This window comes from Siniperca chuatsi, linkage group LG11 (genome assembly GCF_020085105.1).
Source record: "Siniperca chuatsi isolate FFG_IHB_CAS linkage group LG11, ASM2008510v1, whole genome shotgun sequence".
NCBI classification, from domain to species: domain Eukaryota; kingdom Metazoa; phylum Chordata; class Actinopteri; order Centrarchiformes; family Sinipercidae; genus Siniperca; species Siniperca chuatsi.
The window spans coordinates 20,569,088-20,595,607 of NC_058052.1; the positions used below are offsets into that span (position 1 = coordinate 20,569,088).

General features: G+C 39.3%; 1 protein-coding gene across 8 annotated transcripts in view; it reads right to left on the reverse strand.

Moving 5' to 3' along the window:
- Positions 1 to 323: 323 nt before the first annotated feature.
- LOC122884761 (equilibrative nucleoside transporter 1-like) overlaps positions 324 to 26,520 on the reverse strand; it is a 49,102-nt gene continuing 22,905 nt past the window's right edge. For 3 of the 8 annotated variants that reach the window (XM_044215079.1, XM_044215078.1, XM_044215076.1), the window contains exons 2-13: positions 14,722 to 14,812; positions 14,485 to 14,566; positions 13,124 to 13,302; positions 11,834 to 11,973; positions 9,997 to 10,131; positions 8,419 to 8,516; positions 8,044 to 8,125; positions 7,038 to 7,123; positions 6,570 to 6,678; positions 5,647 to 5,732; positions 3,283 to 3,482; positions 324 to 2,254 (exon numbers count right to left, since the gene is read on the reverse strand). In XM_044215079.1, the coding sequence (XP_044071014.1) occupies positions 2,143 to 2,254; positions 3,283 to 3,482; positions 5,647 to 5,732; positions 6,570 to 6,678; positions 7,038 to 7,123; positions 8,044 to 8,125; positions 8,419 to 8,516; positions 9,997 to 10,131; positions 11,834 to 11,973; positions 13,124 to 13,302; positions 14,485 to 14,566; positions 14,722 to 14,750 (1,338 nt within the window). In that variant the 5' untranslated portion in view covers positions 14,751 to 14,812 and the 3' untranslated portion in view covers positions 324 to 2,142. Of the gene's footprint in view, positions 2,255 to 3,282; positions 3,483 to 5,646; positions 5,733 to 6,569; positions 6,679 to 7,037; positions 7,124 to 8,043; positions 8,126 to 8,418; positions 8,517 to 9,996; positions 10,132 to 11,833; positions 11,974 to 13,123; positions 13,303 to 14,484; positions 14,567 to 14,721; positions 14,813 to 15,423; positions 15,578 to 15,910; positions 16,064 to 26,520 lie in introns of those variants that run through there. The other 5 variants (XM_044215077.1, XM_044215081.1, XM_044215074.1 and 2 more) reach the window with 5 other exon arrangements.

Consider the following 26,520-nt stretch of genomic DNA (forward strand, 5'->3'; position numbering starts at 1 on the left):
CTGTGACTAACACAGATGTGTTTTCTTGTGTCCTTCTGGCCATTCGACTTCATTATCCAGTCACATGCAGATGCAGCACAAGGAAAACATCAGCAGTTATCAGCTGAAGAACTGAACCAGTTTATCCTGTACATTTAAGTGAATTAAGTAAAGAGCCGTTTGTATTAGCAGAGTGACCCGTTTACTGAAGACGTGTGTCCAGATGTTGCATAGCACATAATTATTAACAAGACATTCTTCATTGCCAGATCATCTCTAAACCTGATCGGCTGCCGAGATGTTGAGCAGCGTATTACCAAAATTGACAAACAGGAGGAGCCAGATTCTTAAAAATACACTTTTATTTTATCACAGTTGTTTATGTTTTAAGCTGCAATATAAGTAACATTTTAATGGTCCATGCCAGACTCCCATACAAACCAAAATACAAAGTACAGAAGAACAGACCAACATTTTAAACAAACAGGCTGTTAGGGATGTATACGGTTGGTGTTATGAATAATATTGTGTACAATTTAAGCAGATTTTTTTAAAGCATAAAAAAGGCCCCCAAAATGCAAAGAAACAAAAATATAACACTGACAGGCACAAGGCCTTTTATCACACCCCAATTCATAACAAAGTTTGAAAAACATACTAAAAACTAGTGATATAAAACTTATCTTCCATGAGAATATGTTTAATGAGAAATGTCACAGGCTCGAGAAAGCCAGAGAGTCAAGTCTCCTAATCTCATTTCACAACACTGTTACATATTTTTCTTTTTGCTGCGTTCAAAAACACATCCAAATCTATTGTGTGTTTATCAGGCAGACACAGTAACGTAATCTTCAACAATGCGGGCTGATAATCTAGACGGAAAATGTGGCCTCTGTTTCTAATTGGTCAAACTGAAGCACGAGAGGATGTTTTCAGATAAACCAAATAGACCCACGCTGATACAACTCCATCTAAAACTACTGAGGCACAAATAGACAAACACAACTCTCTAAGACCATGAATATTCAGCGGTTAGTGGCCCAGATTAAAACCTCGTCTTTAAGTTTTAGTCCATCCTTACATTCTTTGAGAATTTACTGATTTGCTATGGAGGACGATCGCTCACACACACACACACACACACACACGCACACACACACGCTTGTTTCACTATCCCCGTGGGGAACAGTCATTGACATAATGCTTTCCCTAGCCCCTGACCTTAACCTTAACCATCACAACTAAATGTCTAACCTTAACCTAACTGTAACCTGTACCCTAAAATCAAAGCTGCACGTTTAGCCGTTCGAAGGGTCATGACCTCCCTTCAAAGTTCATCGTTTTCCCAAGTTGTCTTTATGTATTTGGCTTGATCAGAGTTAAACGCTGCAGCAGCCCAGAGTGATGTAACGCTCAGGTTTCATGTTTGATTCGCTAACATCATAAAAAAAGAAGTCACGTTAAGGATCAGTTCACAAATTGATGGGTTAAATAAAAATGTGTAAAAGACTATTTACACAACATCATAACTTCATATGATTTCTAAAAAAATGTGATTGTATTGCAATCTAACATTTTATCATTACTTTATAATTTTGTGTAAAGGAACGTTTTATGAACGTGGCTCCAGGATACTGTGTAAACAGGCCGTCTTCATTAACACTCAAGATTAACAGTTTCGTGAGATCTGGGAAAACTTAAAACAGCCCTTGAAGAATTTCTACTGTCTTCTACATAAAAACATAAAAAAAATAAAAATCTGTTTTAACACTTTTGGTTGTGATTTGCTTGTTGAGTTGCACTCTGTATTCAATTTATCTCAGAGAAACAACCTGTTTTGATCAATGGCATCGATTGCGAAATATCCCCAAGAAACAGGAGGCAAGCACACATTTACACACAGTTTTGAGGGGGAAAAATATTCTGTAACATGTTTCAGGTTATATAGTTGCCGAGATGGCTGGATGAGACGAGTCTCTACTGTACACTTCAGAAGACTGAGGTCCTCTAGTCTTCTTGTCTGCTGTACCATCTCCACTCAGCCGGAGAGTTGTAGAGGAGCGTGGCTAGTCCAGTTATTGATCTCCCATGAACGGTAAATACAGGGAGTGATGGAAGGTGAGGTGGTCTAATCTACGTCTACGGAAGGGCCTACTGGAGATTTTAGATCATGGCCCGGAAAGCAAATGACACTGCAGCGCCAAGCGCCAAGCCGAGGGACAAGAAGAAGGCCATGATGGCCCCCGCTGTCTCTGCCTCGTGCTGTGGCACCTTCCTGTACAGAGACAACAGAGGGACAAAATTCATTAGAAGAATGAGTGGTTCACCATTAAAACACAATGGTGTTTGTGGTCAAGAGTTAGATGAAAAGAGGCTGTAACTGGCGTACATTGTTTTATGTCAGCTTGTGTCTGGGGTTTTAGCATTTGTTTTACATATTTCTTAATATGCTTTATGTATTTTATTATATTTTATGTTAATATCTGTGTTTTACCAGGGTGCTAGAAAAACTTTTCCTGGGGGACAATACAATATAAGTTGAAAGTTGGCCACAGCCGTCTGTACGGCAAGTATGGCACTACAGCCCAGAGCCTGTCCAAAATTAAAAAAAAATTTGCCTAAAGCCCTTTAAAGCCCAGTAATGTACATGTTTTATCTAATTTCTTTAATTCGTCCACAAACAAATTTAAAAACGTCAGTTTGTGGTTTTAGGGGGAGTTACAAGCTGTAACTATTTAATGAGAAACAACACTTTATCCATCCACCCAGTTCTATGTGCAGCATCTCCGCTGGTTGCCCAGCAACCTCACAGTAACAGCAAGACTGCAGGAAGTCACAGCACCCAGCTGTTATAGCTGTTATTGCCAAGAAATAGTTTCAGCACGTAACTAAAACAGTATACAGAGTTCATTTTGAGTTTTAGAGGTGCTGGTAGAGTACTGTTGAGCTCTGAAGAGAGCCAGGCTAGCCTTTTCCCCTTGCTTCCAGTCCTTATGCTAAGCTAGGCTAATCTCCTCCTGCCTCCAGTCCAATACTTAAAAGAGTACTCCTCGGATTTAGCACTGCACTCCTACGTTGTCGTGTTCTTGATGGACAGTTAAGATCTCTGGTTTTACTGCATTCGATATATTTTTCGACATTTTTCTTCCTTGTCAAAACCTGCCGCCTATGTACATCTAATCCTCGGAAAGAAAACGACTAAGCATGAAGCTTCCACTGAACCATCGGCCACAACTAACACTAGTCAGTCTCAGTGTACGCATTTCCTCCCAAGTGTACAGTCTATATGTGTGTAGTTCTTACTTGGGTCCAAAGCACATGCAGAGACTGGCCAGGTATCCGTTGGAGAAGGAGAAGAAGATCATGAAGATGATGTACCAAGCGTCGTGGGCAAACAGCACGGGGAGGTAGTGACGAGGCTGGACGTTACACAGCATGAAGAGAGGGATGAAGATGAGCCGCAGACCCACCAGGATAGGAAGCCATATACTGTCTTTCCCTGGCTGGAGAGAAACACAGCAACATCAACCACAGGGACAGACCAGGAACTTCAATTAACAACAACACCGTAACATAGTTTTGGATGTTTTTATTTCCCACAGACACTAAATACATAGATGTACAGTATATGTGTGCATGTGCAGATTACTGTGGGTGCTTTGGTGCATGCATATATGTACTTTAGGTAAGTGTGTGTGGATAAAGCTGTAGATAATGGGAGACACATGTATCTGTATTTCATATTTAATTTTATAATTTTCTCTCGCAATTCAGTGGAGGGGTAAGTCGGAGGGTTATGGAGACTGGGTTGGGGATACAATCTGCAGTTGTGGTTACAGCATGATGCAATTAGAGGTAAAGTCAATGAATCGATTAGTTGATCGTCAGAAAAATAATTGGCAACTACTTAGATAATCGAAATAAATCAAGTCATTTGAAGGCATCACACCTTGGTCTTTGGGAACTTGTGATGCGCATTTTTCACTATTTTCTGACCCATTAGACTAAATTAATTGAAAAAATTATTGCTAGATTAATCGATACTGAAAACAATAATAATAATGATAAAATTGGTTGGTTATGTGGTATATTCAACTATTGTGCATCTATCTGTGGATATACTCGTGCTTAAAAGAAATAATCACAAAAAGTAACACTGTAACATCTGTTTGTCCGTGTTTTAACAACAGTGTTTAAGTTCCTCTGGAGACATTTATGTCTTCGATGTCAAGTTGGGAATACATGACTTTGAACGTGTGGCACGGCAAAGCTGAGTTCAATGAACTAATTTCTTAACGCACTCTGAATTCACTTTAACTTTTTAACAAGTAGGGTTAACAATCTTGTATGTGGGAGAAACATGTTTAAAGACATGACTGACCAAAGGACCTGGAGTCACAGAAGCACCTCTGAGGAAACTGTCAGGATCCTGATCAGCGTCTTGATGATAAATAAACTCACATGGTCCTGGAGCAGCTGACTACTGTTATCTGCACTAACACCAATAAGCTGCATTCCAGTACAGATCAGGTGGGGTTAACGAACTGTACTCAGTTTGAATTAATTGATTCAATTTGATTATTTCCACTGGAGCGCAGGAAATTAGACTTGTTTGTTAATTTGTTATTTTCTGGACAAAGAGATCTGAGCTAACATTTGACAAACAAAAGAAGAAAAACATGAGTATGATGATTAATGTATTAGTGTAAAGAAAATTGCCTGACACACTCAATATAAAATAATGGATAATTAAATCTGAAGGAAGTGGGGCTAAAACACTAGACAGCTGGAGATACTGTGAACCTAAAATAATCTATTAAAGCTGGTAGCAGATTAAAATTGGCCAGAAATGAATTCATGATAATAGACAATACTCAGATGTGTAGCAGCACAGAGGGCTTCTTAGCAGTGCAATAACCTCCAAGCTGCCACCGTTCATCCAGATGTGTATGTAAGAGAGCGAAGAGCGAGTGAACCTTCAGAATCACCAGCCTCACCCCTCTCTCCGACCACCTAAACCACTTCCTTAACACAGCGCACCCACACACCCACACATGCTCTTCTCCAAAACAAACCTCTGATCTCAGCAACAAAACTCGCCGTCTTTATTTTCATCCCGAACTCTGAGCAATGTTTTTCCACCATCCCACTCAGGACTGTGATTTACTCATGTGTAAACATTTTATAGTGACAACAAGTGTGTCTGTTGACCACGGCACCACTTGCCTGCCAGACAACAGCAGACCACACTAAATATTTTGAGTTGTTCATTTTAAACTGACCCTATAAGGCAAAAGTGTTTCTAAACAGGAAGGCTGTTACTGGATTGATATATTCATAGGGCCATGTGAGGTAGCAGAGTTTAAGCATCGGTCACTGTCATTACTCCAAACTGATAAAGTCTGAAATATGCTCCAGTAGTATTTTACAGATATTGTTAGTAGCATTAAACATAAAGGTAACTGTAGGGTCAACAAACACCTGAGACTACCTGGTAGTTATGTTCCCCTGAATAGATCCACTAAACCTGCAGGAAACTTGACAGTTAGTTGGGACCAAGCCTGTGAAGTAATTAAGCTGGCTCTGAACCTTCAGAGCAGGTTAGAAAGACCAAGCCCTGTTCGTAAAACGTGTTATATATATTGTCTATATAGTGTTGTTACTGACCCACATACAGAAGGCCGTCAGACTCCTGCCAGCCCAGTCCATCACGTTGAAGAGGAGGAAGCATGACACAGGGATGAAGTAAGTTTCTGAAGAGGGAGCAAAACAAACAAGTTTTTGTTAACAACAACAAGACTGCAGATGACTTTGCCTGAAAGAAAATGACCCAACTCAAATACCCAACCTCTGTGGGCTTGAAATGTGGAGATGAAAAGTTTGCAGCTTTCTCCTTCATGGAGGACGGCAACTGTTGTCATGACCTTTTTCCATGACTCCGGGTCGTGTGAATCCAAGCTGACAACAGCTGCTCCATGAAGGAGAAAGCTGCAAACGTTTTAGAGCATTATAAAATTACAAGCCTACAGGGAAGAAAGGACTAAGTAAAAGAATTAGAGGAGATAAAGGACTAAGTAAAAGACTAAGGAGATACTGTATGTATTTTTACAGGCTGCTCTCATATTCATAAATAAAGCCTTGTCCACCGCAATTTCAACTATACAGATCTGCAATGAAAGCAACAGTTAAGTCTAATTTAGTGCATCTATGTGACGAGAAGGTAAAATAAGCAGTTTTAGAAGAACAGAACAGGAAAAAGTCCAGTCAAATACTACTGTAGAATTAAAAGCCTTCCAACACATTTGTGCCTCACAGAGACAGTTTTCACTTTTTAATAATAAATAGTAAAAATTATGTGAATAAGTTTACATTATTTCCAATTGTCTCGCAACTCAGTTTCCTTAAAAATAGAAGACATTCTTTTCCCACACCCATTCTTACTGTCTGTGGTTAAGAGTTAACAATCTTCCCAGCGTACAATCTTTTGGCTGGGAAACAAAAAAAAAAAGAAGATGTCACTGAAATGTCACTGGCTCACTAGCTACTGTAGCAGTAGTAGCTTCGTACAGATGTTAGAAATGGAGACTCACCCCAGGCGCCTCCATCTGCTACTTTAGACTTGACCTCGACTGTTACGGCTGGAAATGTTCCGATGGTGACGGTGAAGATGAAGCACACTGACAGAGCCATCACCCAGATCTGATTAGAGAGCATAAGACGAACATAATCAATATTATGTAACCAGTTTAATCGCTGTCATACAGGTAGAAGGTGGAAAATGCATAAAGGGGTCATCAGAATAGCTAGCTAGCTAGCTAGTGATCGGATGCTGAATGGCAGTAAACATCTACAGTTATTACTGGTCAATCTAATAGCAAGAAGTGAAGAATGTGTCGTATCAGAGGTGTCTTGCTTCCGAAACTGCATATATTTCTAACTGAAACAGAGACTGTTTAAAAATCTATGATGCATTATTAGCTGGAATTTGTCTCTACAATGCTTTTTTTGGCATTCATTAATTTGTGTTCACATGTTACAATGTGAGAAAGTCATTTCACCTGTTTGAAGATGTTTAACACAGACACGCTGGGTTTGGCCTCGTCCTCCATCAGACTCACCACCGGTCGCTTCTCTGCTGGACCTTCTGAGAAACAAACAAATAGCTGTCTATCATTACGTTGGTTACATGGAGTTAAGACCATCATTCCCACATATGAGTGGGTTTACACACAAGATTTCAATTGTTATATAACATCGGGCTTCCATAACACTCTCACACACTAGTAATTAACTCCACAGGCTCACACTGGTCATTCGAGCTGTTGCCAAAGCACAAACACTTTCAGTGGGTTTGGCTTCCATCGACAGTGTGTAGTAAAGAGAGCAAACCTTTGGGTGTAAAGGAGACTCTAAGACAAAGGCATGCATGACACAAAGTGACTTGTTATGATGTGTATGAGTGTTATATTATGAATAGCTTTTTTTCCGGAAGTAAAAGTCCTGCTCATTTTCTGCATAAACAAGCCAGGTCTTGTACCTTTTTGACTTTTGAGTTTCCTGAGCACGCAAAAACATAACAAAAAGAAGTAAAATATAATTTGCACGGATTATTTCTATAAAAAAACTTCCAATCAGAGCTTCTAATTATTTTGTGTGTGCCGCTAACTGCAAGCGTAAGCTAAATATTACTCTTGATAGAAACCTGATGACATTCAGCAGATGAAAAAAAATTAATTACTCAGATAAAAAGCTAAAAAATACAAAACTGATGGCCATAGCATAAACCTATAGTGTTATTAAGTTATCCAAGTGAAGTGACTAACTTTGTGTTTATGTTGGGTGGATGATGGGTAAAAGAAAACTTTAAAATGGGAAATTAAAGTGGGGGAAAGGCATCACCCCTCACTTTGTAACTGCAGAGGAGATCTTGGTCCTCGAGGGTCTGCGCAGTTTGGTTGTTGTTGGTCGACACACAATAAAGACGTGTCCACAGCTTCAACTTCCATAATTATACATTTTTGGAACCTAAATATCTTAGCAGGACTGTGAGCATACTCGATGTACCTTTCGAAAGCAAGTCCATCTTGTTCTCCTCATCAGCAGAGGGTCTGGATCCATTACTCTCTGTGTAGTACCGGAAAAACTCCTGTTGACAAAAACAAATGAGCCAATTCCACTAAGCCAGTAGAGCAAAGATAAATAATACAGGGAGGACAACATGCTGAAATGCTGTTAATAGTTTATCTATCACCTCACAGACTGAAGAGTTTGGACAGATATCAAAAAACAAAAGACTGAACTTTATACAGCACCTATTTAAAAGCACAAAGTTAATAAGAGCAAAATGGGAACACATCTGAAATATCTCAAGATAAAAAAACAGTAGAAAGAATTTAACTCTGTAAAACAATGTTTAGTTCAGAGAATATGAGGTCTTACCATCCTGGGCAGAGTGAGGTAGGACACTATGGCCAAGAGAATAACAACACAGGCTGTGATGAAATAACCAAAAGCGCTGTCCTGCAGGGCTGATCCACCTTCACACAAAGACAAGACACATAGAATCATTAATGTTTATTAGACTATTGTAAGTACTGACTGAATTCAACAGTTTTTCTTGTGGGTCACAGCTTTGGGCAAATATCCTGCAAGATTTCTTTCGCTCAGTATTCCTCTTTTCAAATTACATTTCAAATTCCAACTGTTTGTTATATAATTTTACTAGGGCTGACACTAATGATTATTATGATTATCAATTAATATGCCAATTCTATTCTTCATTAATCAACTAATGGTTTAGTTTATAACATGTCAGAAAATAGTAAAAAAAAAAATGCAACGCATCAAGTTACTTGTTTTCCCCAAACAACACCTCAAAACTTGTAGTACAATAGCTGCAGATTATTTTTCTGTTGCTCGACTAATTGATTAATCGCCTAATAATTTCAGCTGTATTTGAGACTGAACCACCAGCAACAGGCACCAACATGGGCTTAAAGACCTCATGGAATATCTGCTCATCAATACTACAGGCTACAGCCTCAAAAATTACCAACAGGTTGAATAAAAACCTCTTACAGTCTAAACAATAACTAAAAATTAAGAATTTACAGCCTGCAGGACTGTACAGTGAACATACTGTAGCAGTTCTTATGAAAATATCATCCTGTGTGAATACAAACATGAACACAGTAGCACTCTAGTACCAGCAGTATGCTGAAGAACTTTGTGATTATTTTTGTGTATTTGTGCGAGATGCCTCTGCATATGTCAATTCCTAATGGCAACATAATGCTGAAGTTAATCAAGAGATCGGAAGTATAAAAATGAAAAACACTTCCCATAATTCACCCTCACAGCCTCATCAGCTAATGTTAGCATCGTCACATGGACTGAGAGGGTGAGATTTGTCCAATTCGATGCAGTCTGCTGTGGTTTAAACGCAAAGAAACAGCTAAACTGCATAAGCGGGTCTGAGTCAAGTCTTCAAGAGGGAATTCTCACAGAACACAGAGAAAGACAAATCTGACAGAAACACTCCCGAGTGCCAAAAGCATATTCAAGTAATTAATTCTGTTTTCATATTTCTGTCTAGGAGGCCAATTTCAAAGATCAGCCAGTAAAATGTATTGTCAATCATTGAACATTTGGCTGACCTTTTACCACAACAAAATGGATCTCTGAACACAATTAATATTAAACATTTGTATGTGAATGTGACACTTTCATTTAAAAGCAGAAATAAACATTTTCGCTACAAAGTTGAACTTTCTGTCACTATTTTATTAGTAATTAAAATTGTGCAAGATATCGGAAGTCATATTTATTTTATAAATGGCATCGTAGTAGACAGGGAACGTGCAGCATTTTGTTTAGTGCATCAAAACTTTTAACTTGTCTATCACCAGTGCTACCTCCTAAAAAGGTGTATGGTGTTTTTGTTATTTTGTCCACCACCTCTGTATCCATAATTCTAATGATTAAGTGGTGTACTAGTGCTTTGTGTGTGTGACATACTGGCCAGTGCGCAGATCATGGAGAAAGCAGCGAAGGTGCCGGCTAGCCCCTGTCCACTCATGATGGGAGTGGTGTAGGAGGCAGGCAGAATCCCTGCCAACCCGAACAGACTGCCCTGAAGAATCGCCCCGAATGCTGGGGAGGGACACAGAAAACAAGAAAAGCATGTTTAAGAATTAGTTGACTTTAAAGAGTCACTGTAGCACAGAAAAAACACATAGTCCATCAGCAAGAGCTGTGGAGAGACAAGGAGAGACAACACCCTTTCTGAAAACAACATGGAACAAAGTAAATATTACATAACTAATAGTTACTTTATCTTTAACCAATAAGGCTTTTTCATACAAACTTGCATCACACCAATGGATTGCACAGCAACTTTGAAACTTAACTGCTGCAGAAATCTGTTAACTTGTGTTCACTAAGATGAATGTGCCGACGTCGATATTAAAGCTTCAAGGTCACAACATCCTCCCCTCTAAATCAAACATGATGGGCTGTTTCTCACAAGGACCTTGGGGTCAGGTCTGGCCCAAAGGGGATAAGGAGGGGTGTGAGCTTATCCCTGCTGTTCAGTGAGTCATTGTAGATAAACAAACGCAGTGAGATTACAGACTGTGTTCTGAAGTTCACTGTGGTATGAGAGAGTGGAGGATTTTCCCAACACTCTGGATGCAGATCAAAGGAGAAGACACATAATCACGGGACAAAGACACTCCTTAAACTTATGCAGTCCAATACTACAGCCCTGCAATAATTCCTACCTTCATTGAGGTTATAATGTTCAGGTGTTGATTCAACTTTATTGTCATTTTGGAGGCTGTAGATTGTGTTGCTGTGGAATTGCATTGCGTTATATACTGAGAGGTGTATGGAGTATACAGTCTACCATCAGTGATATAAATGGGTTCTACTGTCAGGCTGTCTGAGATCCACAGTTTCTGAGGAATCCTGAGACAAACAACAGAGAAATAACATTTTAAAATCCACTTTAAAATGTATTTATTTATTTGCATCCCAAAACAACCACACCCAACGTTTCTACCAAAGGTTTTTTTCTTGTAAATCGCCACCCACATCTAAGATTTGTTCAGCGATTCTAAACAGGTTTGGTGTTGTGCCCACTGACGGCTGTTTCCCTCATTAGATAAACCACTGACCAATCAGAGTTTAGTTGGCCGTATTAAAAATGGGGACTTCATCCACCTATGTAGCTATCTTGCTAACCAGCTACATTCATAGAAAATACCAACATAAAAATGGCGAAAAGTGCGAATGAGATTGATACAGCAGCAAGTTGTTGTAAGTCGACTTACAGAAAGAACAACTCTTAAACCAACATATTTGTTTGATCAATGTGAAAACATTAAGTTAACTGCTCCTACCAACCCCTCCCACAGCTTCTGTGTCCACTGAAAATGATATTGATGGGAAAGATGCGTCACTACTGATGATTGGTTAGAGCAAAACAGCACAAAATAACCCCCACTCCAAACAAGAAATCAGTTAACAAGAACACAGTCAGGCTGACTGAATAAAGTGAAACAAAATGGCAAATCAGATAAACTTTCCCTTGCACACACCCAAAGTCTAATGCTTCTGGTGTCTAGTAGGCTAGTTTAGGAAGGGTTGTTATGTCGCTGCTACTTGTTGCTTCAGTTTTGTTTTATTTCTTTTTTTATTTTGTATACTACATTACTTTATTTTGTTCAGTGACTGACTGTTGATTAGTCTGATATAGGTTTGAATTTTCTTTTTGAGTAGGCAGAGAGACTTTCCCTGCACTGAATACTGAAGGATCATGTAATTATTATTAGTTATGCATTTAGAAACTCACAATTGATGCAAATAATTTTGATCATAGTGAGAGTGAAGAAGGGCAGCGGGGCCACGTCCACCTTAACGAGCACCGCCGTCAACAGGAAAACCACCAGGATGACAACCAGGCTGCCAGAGATCCGCAGTTTCTGAGGAATTCTGAGACACACAGAGTGAAAACAACACAGAGAAATGAAATTTAAACTACTACATATGTCTCTTTCTACACAACCAATCCAAACCACCATTCAAGAACATTAGCCACACCCATTTTGGACGCTTTGGGGTTAATTAAAAAAAAGAAATGATAGGACTTTACCTATCATTTAACAAAATTTTAACATAAGTTTCAGGTAAAGAAATATCCAACTACTTATATTCATCATATAATAGTAAAAGTGAAAGAATGAAAAAAGGCAACAGGAGAAAAACAGGATTGGTTTTTAAATCTGACTGGAAAAAAAAAAGAGGGGAATATGGAAGAGTGGTATGATTCATTGTTAAACAGAAAGTAAAAACAAACATTTTCCGATAATGACGCCAGAGGGTTAAGTTGAGGTCTTTCCAACAGAAAGTGTAAGAAAGGGGTAAATAGAGTGTGTTGGGTCAGTTCACAATGAGCAGTGCTTTGTTCATCAAAAAGGAAATACATTTTGTGTTTTTTGGAGAAAAAAAACAGGGAGAAAACAGACAAAAAAGGTCAGCAGAAATAAAGTGAGTATATGGAAGAAACGAGGGACAGCAGGAGAAAAAGAACAGAAGCAAAGTTTGGAAGAGACGCAGGGAGAGGTAAAGAAGAAGATGAGGGGGGAAGTAGAGAACATAAAAAGCATTCCTGGGCCTGTTTGTGCAGGGGAAGAGTCAGCCGTGGTCGTGGGGTCCACCCCAGATTTCTCTCAATCCGACTCTAATTAAAGCAAATATACTGAAGGCATATAGACATACATTCACATAACAAGATCATGTTACCTATAATGGCATGGGGTGACCAAGGGGTACCAATAAGCAGGAGGGTAGGCAGCAAGAGCGGGAAAATAAAAGGTGTAGAGTTTGCCTCAAAAAAGGTCATCCTTTGAATGTAATGTCTTATGTTACCAAATTTCTCTTTGTAATAAATAAACTACAATGTGGTTGCTACAAATCTACTCCAAAGACTAAAGCATATACCTGTACATGGTAGTGTATGGTGGATTCTGACCACTTAGTCTCAAAAGGACACCAAACCGACTAAAGAGGCTAATGATCTTAACTGTGGTCAGTTTTTTTTTGTTTTGGGTGTGAGTGTGTCAATGTGGAGCAGGGTGAATACCTCTGGTGTATGAAGGAGTTGAGGCAGGTGAAGATGAGCAGAGGCACCATGGCGCAGAGCGTCATCACGTTGTTAAACTTTGACTCCAGCACATTGCGAGTATCCCCGACCTCAGTTTCATTTGTCGTCTGACTGGAGGAGGGGTCAGTGGGTTGGTCCTTCAGCCGACTTGTGAAGTACTAAAAAAAAGGATGGAGGAATGCACATTTATTACGATGGTTATCAGCTCCTGCAACTCAACAGTAACAGTTAAATTAATGAATATGGAGTCAGAAGTTTGTGCGATATGAATGTAATTTGCAGAGATGTAAGCAGCATAGTTTGTTTAGCAATCTAGAACTTTATTTTTCTGTAACATTTCAGGAAAATAAGCCATCTACCGAATATAGTTTCGCAAAAGGCCAATACCAAGAGGCGTTTCTAATATTTTTGTTCAGCCCATTTATATCAGTGAGGGTGGATTAAATATTATAAAACACCTCAACATAACACGATTCAATGGCACCAGAAATCATAGCTTCCAAAACCACATGGGTGAATTAACACCTCTCTAAAACAGCTTCAACAACAACTGAATGGTACAACCTTCATGAGTGTAGCATTAGACCATGTTGTATTAGACCGCATTAGTTTTAGCTAGGTGTAATTTATAAACTGGCAACTGGGTGAATGTAAAAAAAAACCTGAAAGAGGTGGAAGGTCGCTTGAATGAAACAGTTTAAGTGCTTTAATGATGCACAAATTAAACACATGTTTAAGTTACAGAATTTACAGTCTACAAATGCATTTCAAACTAGCCTAAAAAACTTTTGCATTCATAGATTGTGGCCATATAGTCGTAGTATATTTATATTTCTGGTCCATGTCCTTAAAGCACATCTTATTTATCAAAGTGGCTTTCCAACTTTCCTTTGTCAATACAAAAAAGCACTATAAGCTATTTGAGCTTCAACAAAAATTCCCACTAAGGGTGGGTCCAAATGAACTTCCCCAGGATAATGAAACTGAAATTCCACATTTTAAGATGTTAACCCTTTAAACCTCAAAAAGAATGGCTGGGGATTAGAAAGGCTATACCACTGCCATGGAAGTCCACCTGGCTGGAGTCAGATCAGCCATCCTGAGTGAAACCAGATGCTTTTTGGAAGGAAAGGTAAACAAACAATCTTTGTTTTCTCTAAGTTAGGTGACCTTCCCTTAAGTGGGGCCCAACCTTTTAATTAACTAGTCTCTAACCACAAGGCCCACCAACAAGGCTCTTCCTTTCACTTCCATCTGTCTGTTGTTCCAAGGATTACCTGCATTTGGCTGCAAATATTCTCACACTCAGACGATTGCAATTGTCCTAAAATGTTACTTACCATTGTTGCCGTCATGAAGAAATTCCACGGTAAGAGGGTTCCCAAGCCCAGGATGAAGAAAATGATCCATACTGCATTGTATCTGGGAAAGAGAAAAAAGGAAGTTCACATGAAAGTACATCAAATGAAGTAATTCAACTTAATATCAACAAACAATTGAGAACAATATATTCACTAGAACTCATCCAAATCTCATTATATACTTAATGAAACTAAAACAGAAAGAGTTTGTCTTACTTGTCCCGAGGTGCGTTGATGGCCGTCATGGTTCTCGTTAGACTGTCAGAGGCACGTGCTCAGTTAGGTCTTGATCAGGGTGGGACCAGGTCTGAAACACACAGATAACAAATACATGTTTCAATCGTGGAAAATGTTAAGAGTACCTGCACCTACATGTTTGTCATCAGCAGCCATATGGCTCTCCTTTCTATATTTAGATATTTTAATAAGCCAGATAATGTGTGGGCGAACACAGCAGTTTAATTATGGGCTGCATAATATCATTTGAACAGAAAAAAATTACAATCAACCAATTCACTTAAAACTGTCAGGTTCAGTTTAGTCAGCTCCAAATTCAGTGGCAGCATGACAGCACCAGTGTAAGAAAACATCAAGCTTTACAAATCAGCCGCAGAAACTTCTCAACTTCCTAATTTTTTCCTAATTTTTGTCTGGTTGTCACTCTGTGACATTTTAAACCAGCCACAAGAGCAATAAGTGGTTAAACACTTAAGCATACAACATAATTCAAAGAAATTTTGCCACTTTGTGTTAAAGTTGCATAAACTCACAAGACAACCTTTCCATCGGTCAGAAACAAGTGCATAGCATAGCATTCCTCTTAAATGTGTTAAAACAGTTAAAACATGAGGAAAAATATAACCATTCTGCCATTATCAATCTTAAAAGCAAACTACTTTTTAAAAACTGTTAACTTACTTACAGCAAAGTTCAAGCAGGGACAAAAAAACTCCTCTTTTCTCTGATGTGATGAACAACTACTGCAAAGACCGAACAAGCACTGCATGCTTCATTTTATATTTTACAGCGGTTTAGTAGGTTGACACCCCACTGTCTGTTGCCCATTGGACCTGCCCCTCTCTGCATGTCAGTTTCTCCCCCTCTTCCCTTTACCTCAAACTCCCTTTTCTCCTCAACCCTTCCAAAACATTTTTACATTTACATTCCAAGCATGCACAAAGCTCTTTGGCATATAGATGTCAACTCCTAGATTTCAATCATTTCAAGTAAACAGTAAAATGGAGCAAAAGTCAGACCCTTCCTTGACAAGATTTCTATGAGAATTGAACAATCGTATAAGTTTGAAGTGCACTTAAAAGAAGGAAATGTAACATCTAAGAAGAGAACGTGAAACATGCTTGTTTTTAAAATTATAATTATTTCACAATGTTCTTCAGTCACTTGCCTTTATATTCCCATCTGGTCCTCTCTCCATATGATCCTATTTTTCAGTCTATACACCCACGTCTTCTTAATTTGTCCATCCATTCCCTGCCTACTAATTTTTCACCTCATTTCATCCACTGTTTCTCCTCAGTGCCTCTATCATTATTATTTTCATGTCTGTTGCTACCCTGGCCTTTATTGTGCAACTCTTATTTTCTTGTGCTACTTTCTCCAATGCCCTTCTAGTACCTCCCATCACTCCTCTTTCATTCTGCTCTTATCGCCACTCTTAGCTTATCCAACACAATCTATGCACTCCCCCCCCCTTTCCTTGTATCTTTTCCCCTGGATTTGATAGAAAACATGTGCTCAGACAGCTGCGTGAGACCTTCTCCAAACAAAATAACTTTTCTTCAAGACACTTAGAAAACACTCCTTAAAAAACACAGAGGAATTTGGCATCAAATCAAGCTAAACATAAAGAGGGGTGATAGGGATTGGTAATGGTTTCACACTATTCCACTGATCAACAGGTGGAGGTAATGTGCCAAGAAACGCAGTAATGTGTCAGGAAGGAAGAAAACAACTGCTTGCAAGTAAACATGGACATAAAAAAATGCAGATTTCAAACTTTAAAGAAAAAATGAGGAAGGAAATGGATTCAGCGTGTTTGTTAAAGTTCAAGGAAGAAAGATAAGCATGTATGACTTGATTTATTCACAGTTGAATAGACTGTTGTTGGCTGTGCTCTGTCTAGCTTCTTGTTGCTGACAGACATGACGAGCCCCATGTTTGATCCAGCTGCTCGAGATTGCTCTCAGTCTAATTCTGAGAAAACAACCGTCTATGAGAAAGGTCTGTATGGCATGTGAGATGGGACAAAAGTCTAACAGACATGAGACTGTATTTGTTAAACAAGAACAATGTCATGGTACAGCTGTACCATTCCTAGTGTCTCAGTCTGTTTGTCCGATGTTGGTTCCCCTCCTGTGTGTGTGTGCGTGCTGGGGGTGCGGCCTCCGGGGAACTGCCAATCAGTGACTGACACACCTGCTCCTGCTCACCTGTTCTCCATCCACAATCAACACCTGGCAGTATATCTACCCGGTTCTCTTCACCAGTCTTCACCAGATTGTCTGTTTACCCAAGAGGTATTAAGTCTCGGCCTCTGACTTACCGGCCTAGCGCATTACCTGTATGCTATCTGAAACCTAGACTAACTCTTTGACTCCATGAGTTTGGGTTCATTCCTCTCACCTGCCTCCAAGTTGCCCACCAGTTTCCCAGCAGGACCTTACCCCAGATCTTCTCTGCTCCACCTCAACCCGCTGTCTTTCCTCCGCCTGCCTGCTCTCCCTAGTCTCTTGCCAGCCCGCTGTTTTCACCCAGTCCACCGGCTCCCAGCGATTACCTCCACACTCCTGGTTTCCCCATTGTACTTCCTAATAAACGGAAACTAACTACTTCAATCCCTCTGTACTAGCTGTGCTTTTGGGTCCAGCCACGGTGTACCATGACAAACAAGTCCATATGTACTTGTTTACACAGAAATTCACTGATATCAGTATATTTCTCCCAATAGGCATCAAGAAGTTGCAATACAAAAATGATAAAGATAAGTTTAAGGTATAAATGTGGAAATATAGAAACAGTGTCTGCATTACATAGTTTGTCCACCAGAGAGCACTGACACGTTTATTTTTCAGTGTGCCGTTCAGCATATCGGTCATAATTCTTTAAAAGCAATAATAATCATTCAGGGATCCGTATCAGAATGTTTGCTATTTATGTTAACAATATATTGATATTTATTTTTTATCAGATTTCTTAAAATCTCAAATGTCGATACAGGCGGTCTCAAAAATCTAACACCGGTAAAAACCCAAAAGAGTGTCCTAACAGTTCCAAATTAATTTTAAGCATTCATTTGGGTGGTTTTATCACCAGAAGAAAAACTTGAATTAGTCTAAACCCCATAGTAGCTGTCCAACTCAACTCACCTCACCCTGTGTGCCTCCTCCTGTAGACTTTTGCCTTGACAGTTTTGAATGGCCTTTTGAGAAACACATGGCCAAATTATTATTTCTAAAATCATTAGTATTTTATACTTCTGTTTTATTTTTCTCTCTCCCTCTGGTTGTCATGACACAATCATATCCTACAGCATAGTCTTAACTTTATCATAGCCGATGATGGTATTACAGACACCACTACGAGACACAGTTTAAAACACAGTGGCTCAGCCATGTCCCAGATTCCTGTAAAGTATGCCTCGCTCAACCTGACGTGTCATCAAAACGAGCCAGCTGGCATGAGTTGCCCGGTGCTGAAATGATGCCCACCACAGACACAGTCAGGCACTTTGTAGTCTGTAGAGTGGTACAAAACTCCAGTTTGGCATCAGTCTGACACTTTAACTAGCCTCTCAGCGACATCCAAATCAGCACTCCAATGGAAAAAGATTTAAGAGTGACAGCAATTTATTGTTTCCACCTCTAATGTCAAAGTGAAACATATAGGAGTTCAAATTTTGCCAAACTGGGGCAGTTCAGACTAGTCTGCTTGCCATGGTCACAACTGTGTGCAAAATTTCAATTATGCAACATGAAAACCTGTTCTGGCCATACAACACTGTATATACGTATTTTATTTATTTACCTCACATACTGTTATAATTTGCTAAATTGATATTCCTTGCTTGAGGCTTCTTCTCACTTTGACACTTTGATTTCCACAAGCAATCTGAACTCTAATTCACCTGTGTGTTATTTGAAACCTTGGCACAAAGCTCCAATCTTTTAAAAACATAAAAGATTGGTATATTTTATTATTATCAGGTTTGCTCGTCATTCTGTTAATAATTAATTACTTCACACAATGTATATCCAGAATATAGGATTTTAGCATAAAAGTAGAAGGAATTGAGGCTGTTTTAAATAGGACCAATGCTAACAGTAACTTATCAATAGTTTAGCCACTACTGACTTGCAACAACTTTGGAAATCTATTGTTGATTAGAAGAATATCCAGGTGAGTAATAAAGTGAAATAACACACAAAAGACTCATGTGCTGTGTGGTCCTGTTTATGAGCCACAGTGCATTCTGTGTGCCACGAGCAGCGGCAGTGTTCAGGACTGTAGGCAAACCTCAACTCAGCTATGCGTGCTGAGGAGGAGTTTTACCCAGATGTCAAAGGTGAGCCTAAAGATATTACACAACCTGTCTGCAAGCTATGTAAAAGATGTGTGCCAGTGAAGGATATGCAGACCACTAATTTATTTGCACACGTGCAGAATCACAATCCCTCCGAGGCTGCAAAACCGTTTATGGGTGAATATTTATAATGTTATAACCTTCTTAGTAGAAGTAGTAAATTTATTCGTTTTAAATAATTTACTCTCTGTTTAGCATTTTTTAAATTATTATTGATGTTAGAATTTAATTTGGATTAAATATTTCGAAAGATCATCTTGAGCGTGGCTGAGCGTCTGACGGAGCTTTGAAATAATCAAATCTTTAAGCTTTCTGCAAGCAATAAACTTAAAGTTACGTGAATAAACATTTATAAAAGAGTGAATTTTTTAAAAATATTTTAACATATTTAAATCTATTTAATAGCGATGTCTTCTCTATTCAAACAACGGCTCCCTTTTAAAAATCTGCGTGTCTGTGCAACAATATCACAGCATCATGTTCCTGTTCTGTTTCACATTATTATCTTATCTTTAATATCACAATCCAAATCATATCCATAACGTTAACTACTCTTATGGAGTGCAGAGCACTTTTAAAATTCAGACATTCGATTGTGAAAATTAATATTCGATTGTGGAAAAAAGCAGCACTACCGCGGCTGTCTGCCTCAAGAGTTCTCACATTGCACTGAATGCACTGCATGACGGACAGGAGTCACACATCGTCACTTTCATTGATTGATAATGAAATGTAGGTCAAGCTGAAACGAGCAAATAATTTAATAATAAAACGAGCAACAACCATGTGGTAATGATGGCAGAGAGTTTACAACCCAACATCAAGAGTCATTTGCACTCCGAGGAATCTAAAATGGCAGTAAATCTGAATGAATAATACTTTGGTGCTCATAGTTTCCGTAAAACAAACTAAACAATTGAATTGTGGAGAATCTAACTGATCTAACGATGTGTAGCATGTCCATGTTGACAAAAGTTTAAAACATTTATATTTGCATGCGCGATCTATGCAGCTTAGAGCTCAAGTGAACAACCCGGTGGGCTTTAAGAGATTTTATATATCCAAAGTACTTAAAAACCAGACACAGCATCTGATTGAGATTCGGATTTTGGTCAACAGACGGCAAAATTGTGGAACCTCGTGATAAAGTAGTATGCAAGCTATGTAAGCTACAGTTAGCCTACCATTCCAGCACTAGCAATCTGAGGGCACAACTCGAAAATATGCACCCAAATGAGCATGGCCAGCGCAATTTTGACAGAAAAGAGACAGCAAACTGGTTTGTAATTAAGGACTTAAAATTCACTCATCACTCGTGCTGATTAATGGGGCTCAGCGGACAGACATGCCGCTCCACCAGAAACATCTCTAAATGCACAGTAGGGCGCAGATTCTCCATTATTTTTTGTAACATCTTAGTTCTGATAGTAAGTTAGTTAAACTAACCAGTTAGCTAAACTTCAAGCATGCCTTAAGGACATAAAGGCCTGGACGACCTGCAATTTTCTGATGTTAAACTAACAAAACTGAAGTTATTGTACTTGGCCCCAAACACCTCCGAGACTTTCTAAAGATATAGTTACTCTGGATGGAATTGCCCTGGCCTCCAGCACCACCATAAGGAACCTCGAAGTTATCTTTGATCAGGATTTATCCTCCCACATGAAACAAACTTCAAAGACTGCCTTCTTTCACCTACATAACATTGCAAAAGTCAGGCACATCCTGTCTAAAAACTAGTGCATGCATTTGTTACTTCTGGGTCGGACTATTGCAATTCCTTATTATCAGGCTGCCTGAATAAGTCCTTTAAGAGTCTCCAGTTGATCCAGAATGCTGCGGCACGTGTGCTGACAAGAACTAGAAGAGATCATATTTCTCCAGTATTAGCTTCGCTGAACTGGCTCCCTGTAAAATCCAGAACAGAATTTAAAATCCTTCTCCTCACCTACAAAGCCCTTAATGGTCAGGTACCGTCATATCTTAAAGAGCTCATAATACCTTATTACCCGACTAGTACACTGTGCTCCCAGGATGCAGGGTTACTTGTGGTTCCTAGAGTCTCCAAAAGTAGGATGGGAGCCAGAGCCTTCAGCTATCAAGCTCCTCTCCTGTGGAATCAGGTCACAGTTTGGGTTCAGGAGGCAGACACCATCTCCACATTTAAGAGTAGGCTTAAGACTTTCCTCTTTGTTAAAGCTTATAGTTAGGGCTGGCTTTGGTGAGTCCTGAACCATCCCTTAGTTATGCTGCTATAGGCCTAGACTGCTGGGAGACTTCCCATGATGCACCTCTTTCCTCTCTCCTTCTCTCCCTCTCCATCTGTATGCATTATTATCCCATTACTGCATGTTACTAACTCAACATCTTCCATCTCCCGTAGTTTTGTGCTTTCTCATCTCTCTCTTCTGTCACTTTCAGCAGGTATTTCTGCCTCCGGAGCTGCAGAGACCGGATCTGTGGTTGTGGGCCACCTGCTGCCCCTGTGTTCGTGCTCGACAACCCCTACTACAGTTGTTGTTATTGGCTCTGTTACTAATACTGACAATATTATTTCTATAGCTCTTAATCATATTATTATTAATATTAACACTACCATTACATTATTACTATTTTAAAAATTCTAGGTGGTATTTGCATTGTGCCCCCCCCCCCCAAACACGGCAGCGGTGGATGGCCGCCACCCTGAATCTGCTTCTGCTCATGGTTTCTGCCTGTTAAAAGGAAGTTTTTTTGTTGGGTCTCTGTAAATAATATTATAAAGAGTACGGTCTAGACCTGCTCTATAGGAAAAGTGTAATGAGATAACTTCTGTTATGAATTGGCACTATATAAATAAACTTTTATTGAATTGAATAAAATCGCCTTAATATCAGTGTAGGAAAAAACAATCGTCGATCATCCCTTCAATCGTTGATATACAATCCGATCACCAATCAGCACAAGCCTAGAGGCGATGGTGTGGACCTCCTGCACATTACGCTCTCCCGGTAAAGCTCATTGCTGGCAGGTGAAAAGAAGTGACTGGTAACACCATGTGTCTATCTGCAGTGCACACGGAAGTGGACATAACATACTGGGAGTAAACTGGATCAAATGTTGGGTTTTTTTAAATACTCTACACAGGGGTAAATCTTAATAGAATAAGGACAGGAGTAAATTTTTCTCGTCTTACCGGCATACTTCTCTAACAGGGTCGCCTTTATTCCCAGGCTGACACGCAGAATGGTTTGATGCTGGTCACATGAAGAGGCAATGGAAGAACAACCCCTTTCCTCAAGGTCATTTCCCAGTGCTTATAGATGGCGAACACTCTTTTCAAAGACATAAGATTTCCTCTGCCCAGTATTAGGAATTTATCAGAGTAAATGGATAACAGGGAGGTATTTGTTTTAAACCATCAGTGGTAACATATTCTAAATGCATCTGGCAGGCTCATGCCAAGAGTTGTTGTGCTTAGTATCAGTGAATCTCCTAAATTCAAATATATAGGATGTAATTTGGCAAAAGTCCTGCTGGTTTCCATCCAAGCTAATCTAAGTAGAGGTTATTTCGCAAATGGGACACAACCTGAATGCAATTAACTGTGATTAACTAGCTAGTAGCAGAAGGACCACTAAATTGAATTTCTCGTATCAGTAGCTGCAAAGTATTGTATACACAAAACAGTTTCAAGGGCATTTAATTTTTCTTAACCATCCTTTCAACATGTCTGTTGTATGCAGCAGAAGCAGGACAAACTGGATAATGCAATATCACATTACTCTGCACTGATCACACCAAAATTTACATATTGTGCACTGTGCTCCCTTCAGTGCTCACAGGCCTGTTTTCTCAAAATCTGTAGTCCTAAAATTAACTGCGGCAGGATGCACTGCTATAGTGTAAACAACAGTGGACAAAAGAATTATATTTCCTTGCATATGCGGGTAGTGGGTTCGAGTGGCAACAAGCTATTGGGGACCTGGACCAGAATTAGCCTGACTTAGCTCTGTAACTTGTAAAACTAGTCACTGATGATTCATATGCTGTTCACATTTGTGCCTGACAACCATGTTTCCAATTTCACATTGTTCCTAGAATGGCCAACACACACACACACACAGATACACACATACATAAAATGCAGCTTGCACAACAGCCATCCAAGACCATCCAAGAATACATTACAGTTACGTTGCAGTACATTGACTTTTACAACCTTGATTCCCATTTCACACACTGTGTTCCCTCCTGCTCTTCTTTCAAGGACAGTTATTACTGACTCTGTCCTCAGTCTGTCAGATGAGAACAGATAAAGAACTTCAGAAAATGACAGACAGACTGGAAAGATGGAGAAACATGTAGGTTACACAATCTTAAAAACAAACAACGTAAGCTTCTCTAAAATATTACATCATTGAGAAAAGCCTAAGAAACTACCATGTCTTAAGATGTCTGGTCTCTGTTTTTTAATAATCAAGAGAAAATAATGAACGACAGGATTGAACACATCAAGCTGATTTATGTCTCTCTGTTGCCTCTGGTGTAGTAATTGATTTATAGTTCAGCACCTGATTTAACCAGTTACTGTCATTAGGGTTGGGCGATGTCTACCGAACTGGAATATGACACATCCACAGTGACACATCGCAATAGACGATGATATCGTTGTTGGGGCTACTCCTATAAAAAGGTACTATAATTTTTTTTATATACTTTCTTTTATACTTTTTATATGTATGTATGTTGGATATTAATTACAATATCTATTTTGCCCATTTGAGCCCATACACAGCCCATCCTCACCTACTCACCGGTCTTTCCTTACTTTTCCTCCCTATAGCCTATGCTTAAGCTACCTCATTAAGCAGATCGTCTGATTATATAAAATACCTTAAATACTAGTCATAGTGATGTATATGCAGAATATACCAGTGAATTTTGAATCACAATGTTATGATGGTAGAGGGCTCAGTGGTTGAGGACTGTCAGCCCAACCCAAACTGTCATAGCTCCAAAAACACTATATGGATTTGTCACGCTGAACATTATCAAGCAGTGTTATGCGTTTATTATATACCTGAAGTAATCGTGTTCATATTATTTCACTCATTTTATGATAGAGGACAGAACAGTGGGAACGTTTGCACGGGAAATAGCATTCATAGGTCACAAAATATAAATTTGTGAAGCTTAATGATCACTTGTTTTGTCTGACGAGCAGTCCAAAATGCAACGATTTTGCAATGGTATCGAACAGAGAAAAGCAGCGAGTATTCACATTTGAGAAGCTGGAACCAGGGAATGTTTAGCATTTTTGCTTTTTAAAAATGACTTAAACAATTAACTGAAATTGGTTGCCAATTCATTTTCTGTTAATGAACTGATCAATTAATTGTTTCAGCTCTACAAATCAGATTGCAAGATCTGTGCTGACATATTATCTGATAAAATAAAAACCGTCTTCAAAATCACTGATCACGCTTTATGAAGACGGCACTATCATTAAGTACTCACATTGGTTCTCGGTATCCACCAAGTGCCCAAATGTAAGTACTCGTACTTGGTGTGAAAAACAGCGGTATCAGAGCATCCCTACTTCTGCATGTAGTTACATTTATGAGAAGGTGTACATAAGTTCTGGCGATACCTCCAACTTAGCTTTGGAGCCTCTGCATGTAGACGCCCTGGTGCCGAAATATAAATCCAGCTTTACTGTCAACTCCCAAAGACAGTAACTGGATCTAAAACCTTAAGAAAGTCCACTGGTAGTGTTGCTGTGCTGCTATGGACAAGACAAGATTCAAAGATAACATTGAGGTGAGTAAACTAGCTTTGAAGTGAACTTCACTACTTGTACTGACAAATTCCCAAATTAGCTTACAACAAAGTCCATACTATAGTCTGCATTATAATTCAATTCATACAACTATCAGCAGCAACCGTGCATCTACACCTGCAAGCACAAGTTAAAAATAGGTACACTAATCACATTTTGTGGTGAGTTAGGTCACCTTTTGAACGTTAAAAAAGCCATGTATCGCCACCCTGTCACCCTGGCTGCGAATCCAACACTGCCTAAACATTTAACAACTTCCCATCACGTGCACACACTATGGTTTGGCGAGAAGGCGATCTCACAGTCCTTAACCGTCAGTTCAAACTGCTTCTCCATGCAGGTCTTTCATGTCAGCCACTGGCTTTATACTAATGGCCAAGTGAAATACTTTTGACAGAAAAAATAAATAAAACTCAACAGATTAAACAACTTCTCAATCTGAACCAATTTCAAAAAACCATTTCAGGGAACATAAGCTGCGAACAGAAGGACCCTGACAGGTGGCCAAATACATAGTCACCTAATCACTTCCACATGGACAGAGAGGCATTTGGGTATTCAGGGTCAAACCAAGCAGACACAGCGGGCCTAGGTAACACTGTGGGGGTCCTAATGCTCTGATTAACAAAGAGACATAGAGGCCGATAAAATTTAATCAAACAAACCTCTGACAACATTCACTGGACCTTTATTTTCTGGGAAGCTGGGGTCAGAAAGCCAATCAAAACACAAAATTCAGCTTGGCACATGTTGCTGTTCTCAGTCAGGTCTCTACAAGATCGTTCATCACCCAGAAATGACGCTACATTGATATTTCACCAGTTTCAAACCCCTAATGATCTTTTAAATCAAGCCTTAAAACGTTTCTGTTTGCCACTTTTTATACTTAACCCTTAAATCTTTTAAATCTACTGTATTTCTACAGTTTCCTTTAAATAATTTTCTTTATTCTTTTTATATATGGAGTTATTTTCTGTTTTATTTGTTTCGTATGTTTATGCTAAGCACTTGGAATTGCCTGTGTGAAATGTGCTATACAAATAAACTTGCCTTGCTTTGTTATTGCTTCAAATACATAACAGCTTTTTTTCTTAGTGGAAAAAGTGGAAGGGAAACAACCTGCGTACATCAAGATGGCCAGCTGGAGTAGTTTTACTTGAAACAAAAACATGCACTGAACTGCATCTGACCACATCTAATGAAATCTGTATGGTTTGTGCTTTCCGCTTTCTAAGAAGCGCAGACAAGTTATATGTATTAAATGATTTACGCCTACGCAACTTCCATCCAGATACAGGTCTGTGCAGGGGAGTGAACCACAGAGACTGTCATGCTTTGTTAGACTGGGATGTAATCAGGATAAAACAAATAAGAGCAACAAACAATGGCACGGAGACAGGAAATGACACTTTCGTGAGACACTAAAAGTAAATCCTGGGGGAGAACTCTGGAAAGTTAAAAAAAAAAATCTCATCCATGCTAAAAGAGGGAGGGAGCATAAAAGGTCTCCAAATCCATTGTCTTCACCCTGACCCGCCCCTTTATGCCTGCAATCATTTCCCGCCATGAGAGCAGGAACAAAGCCCATCTCCAG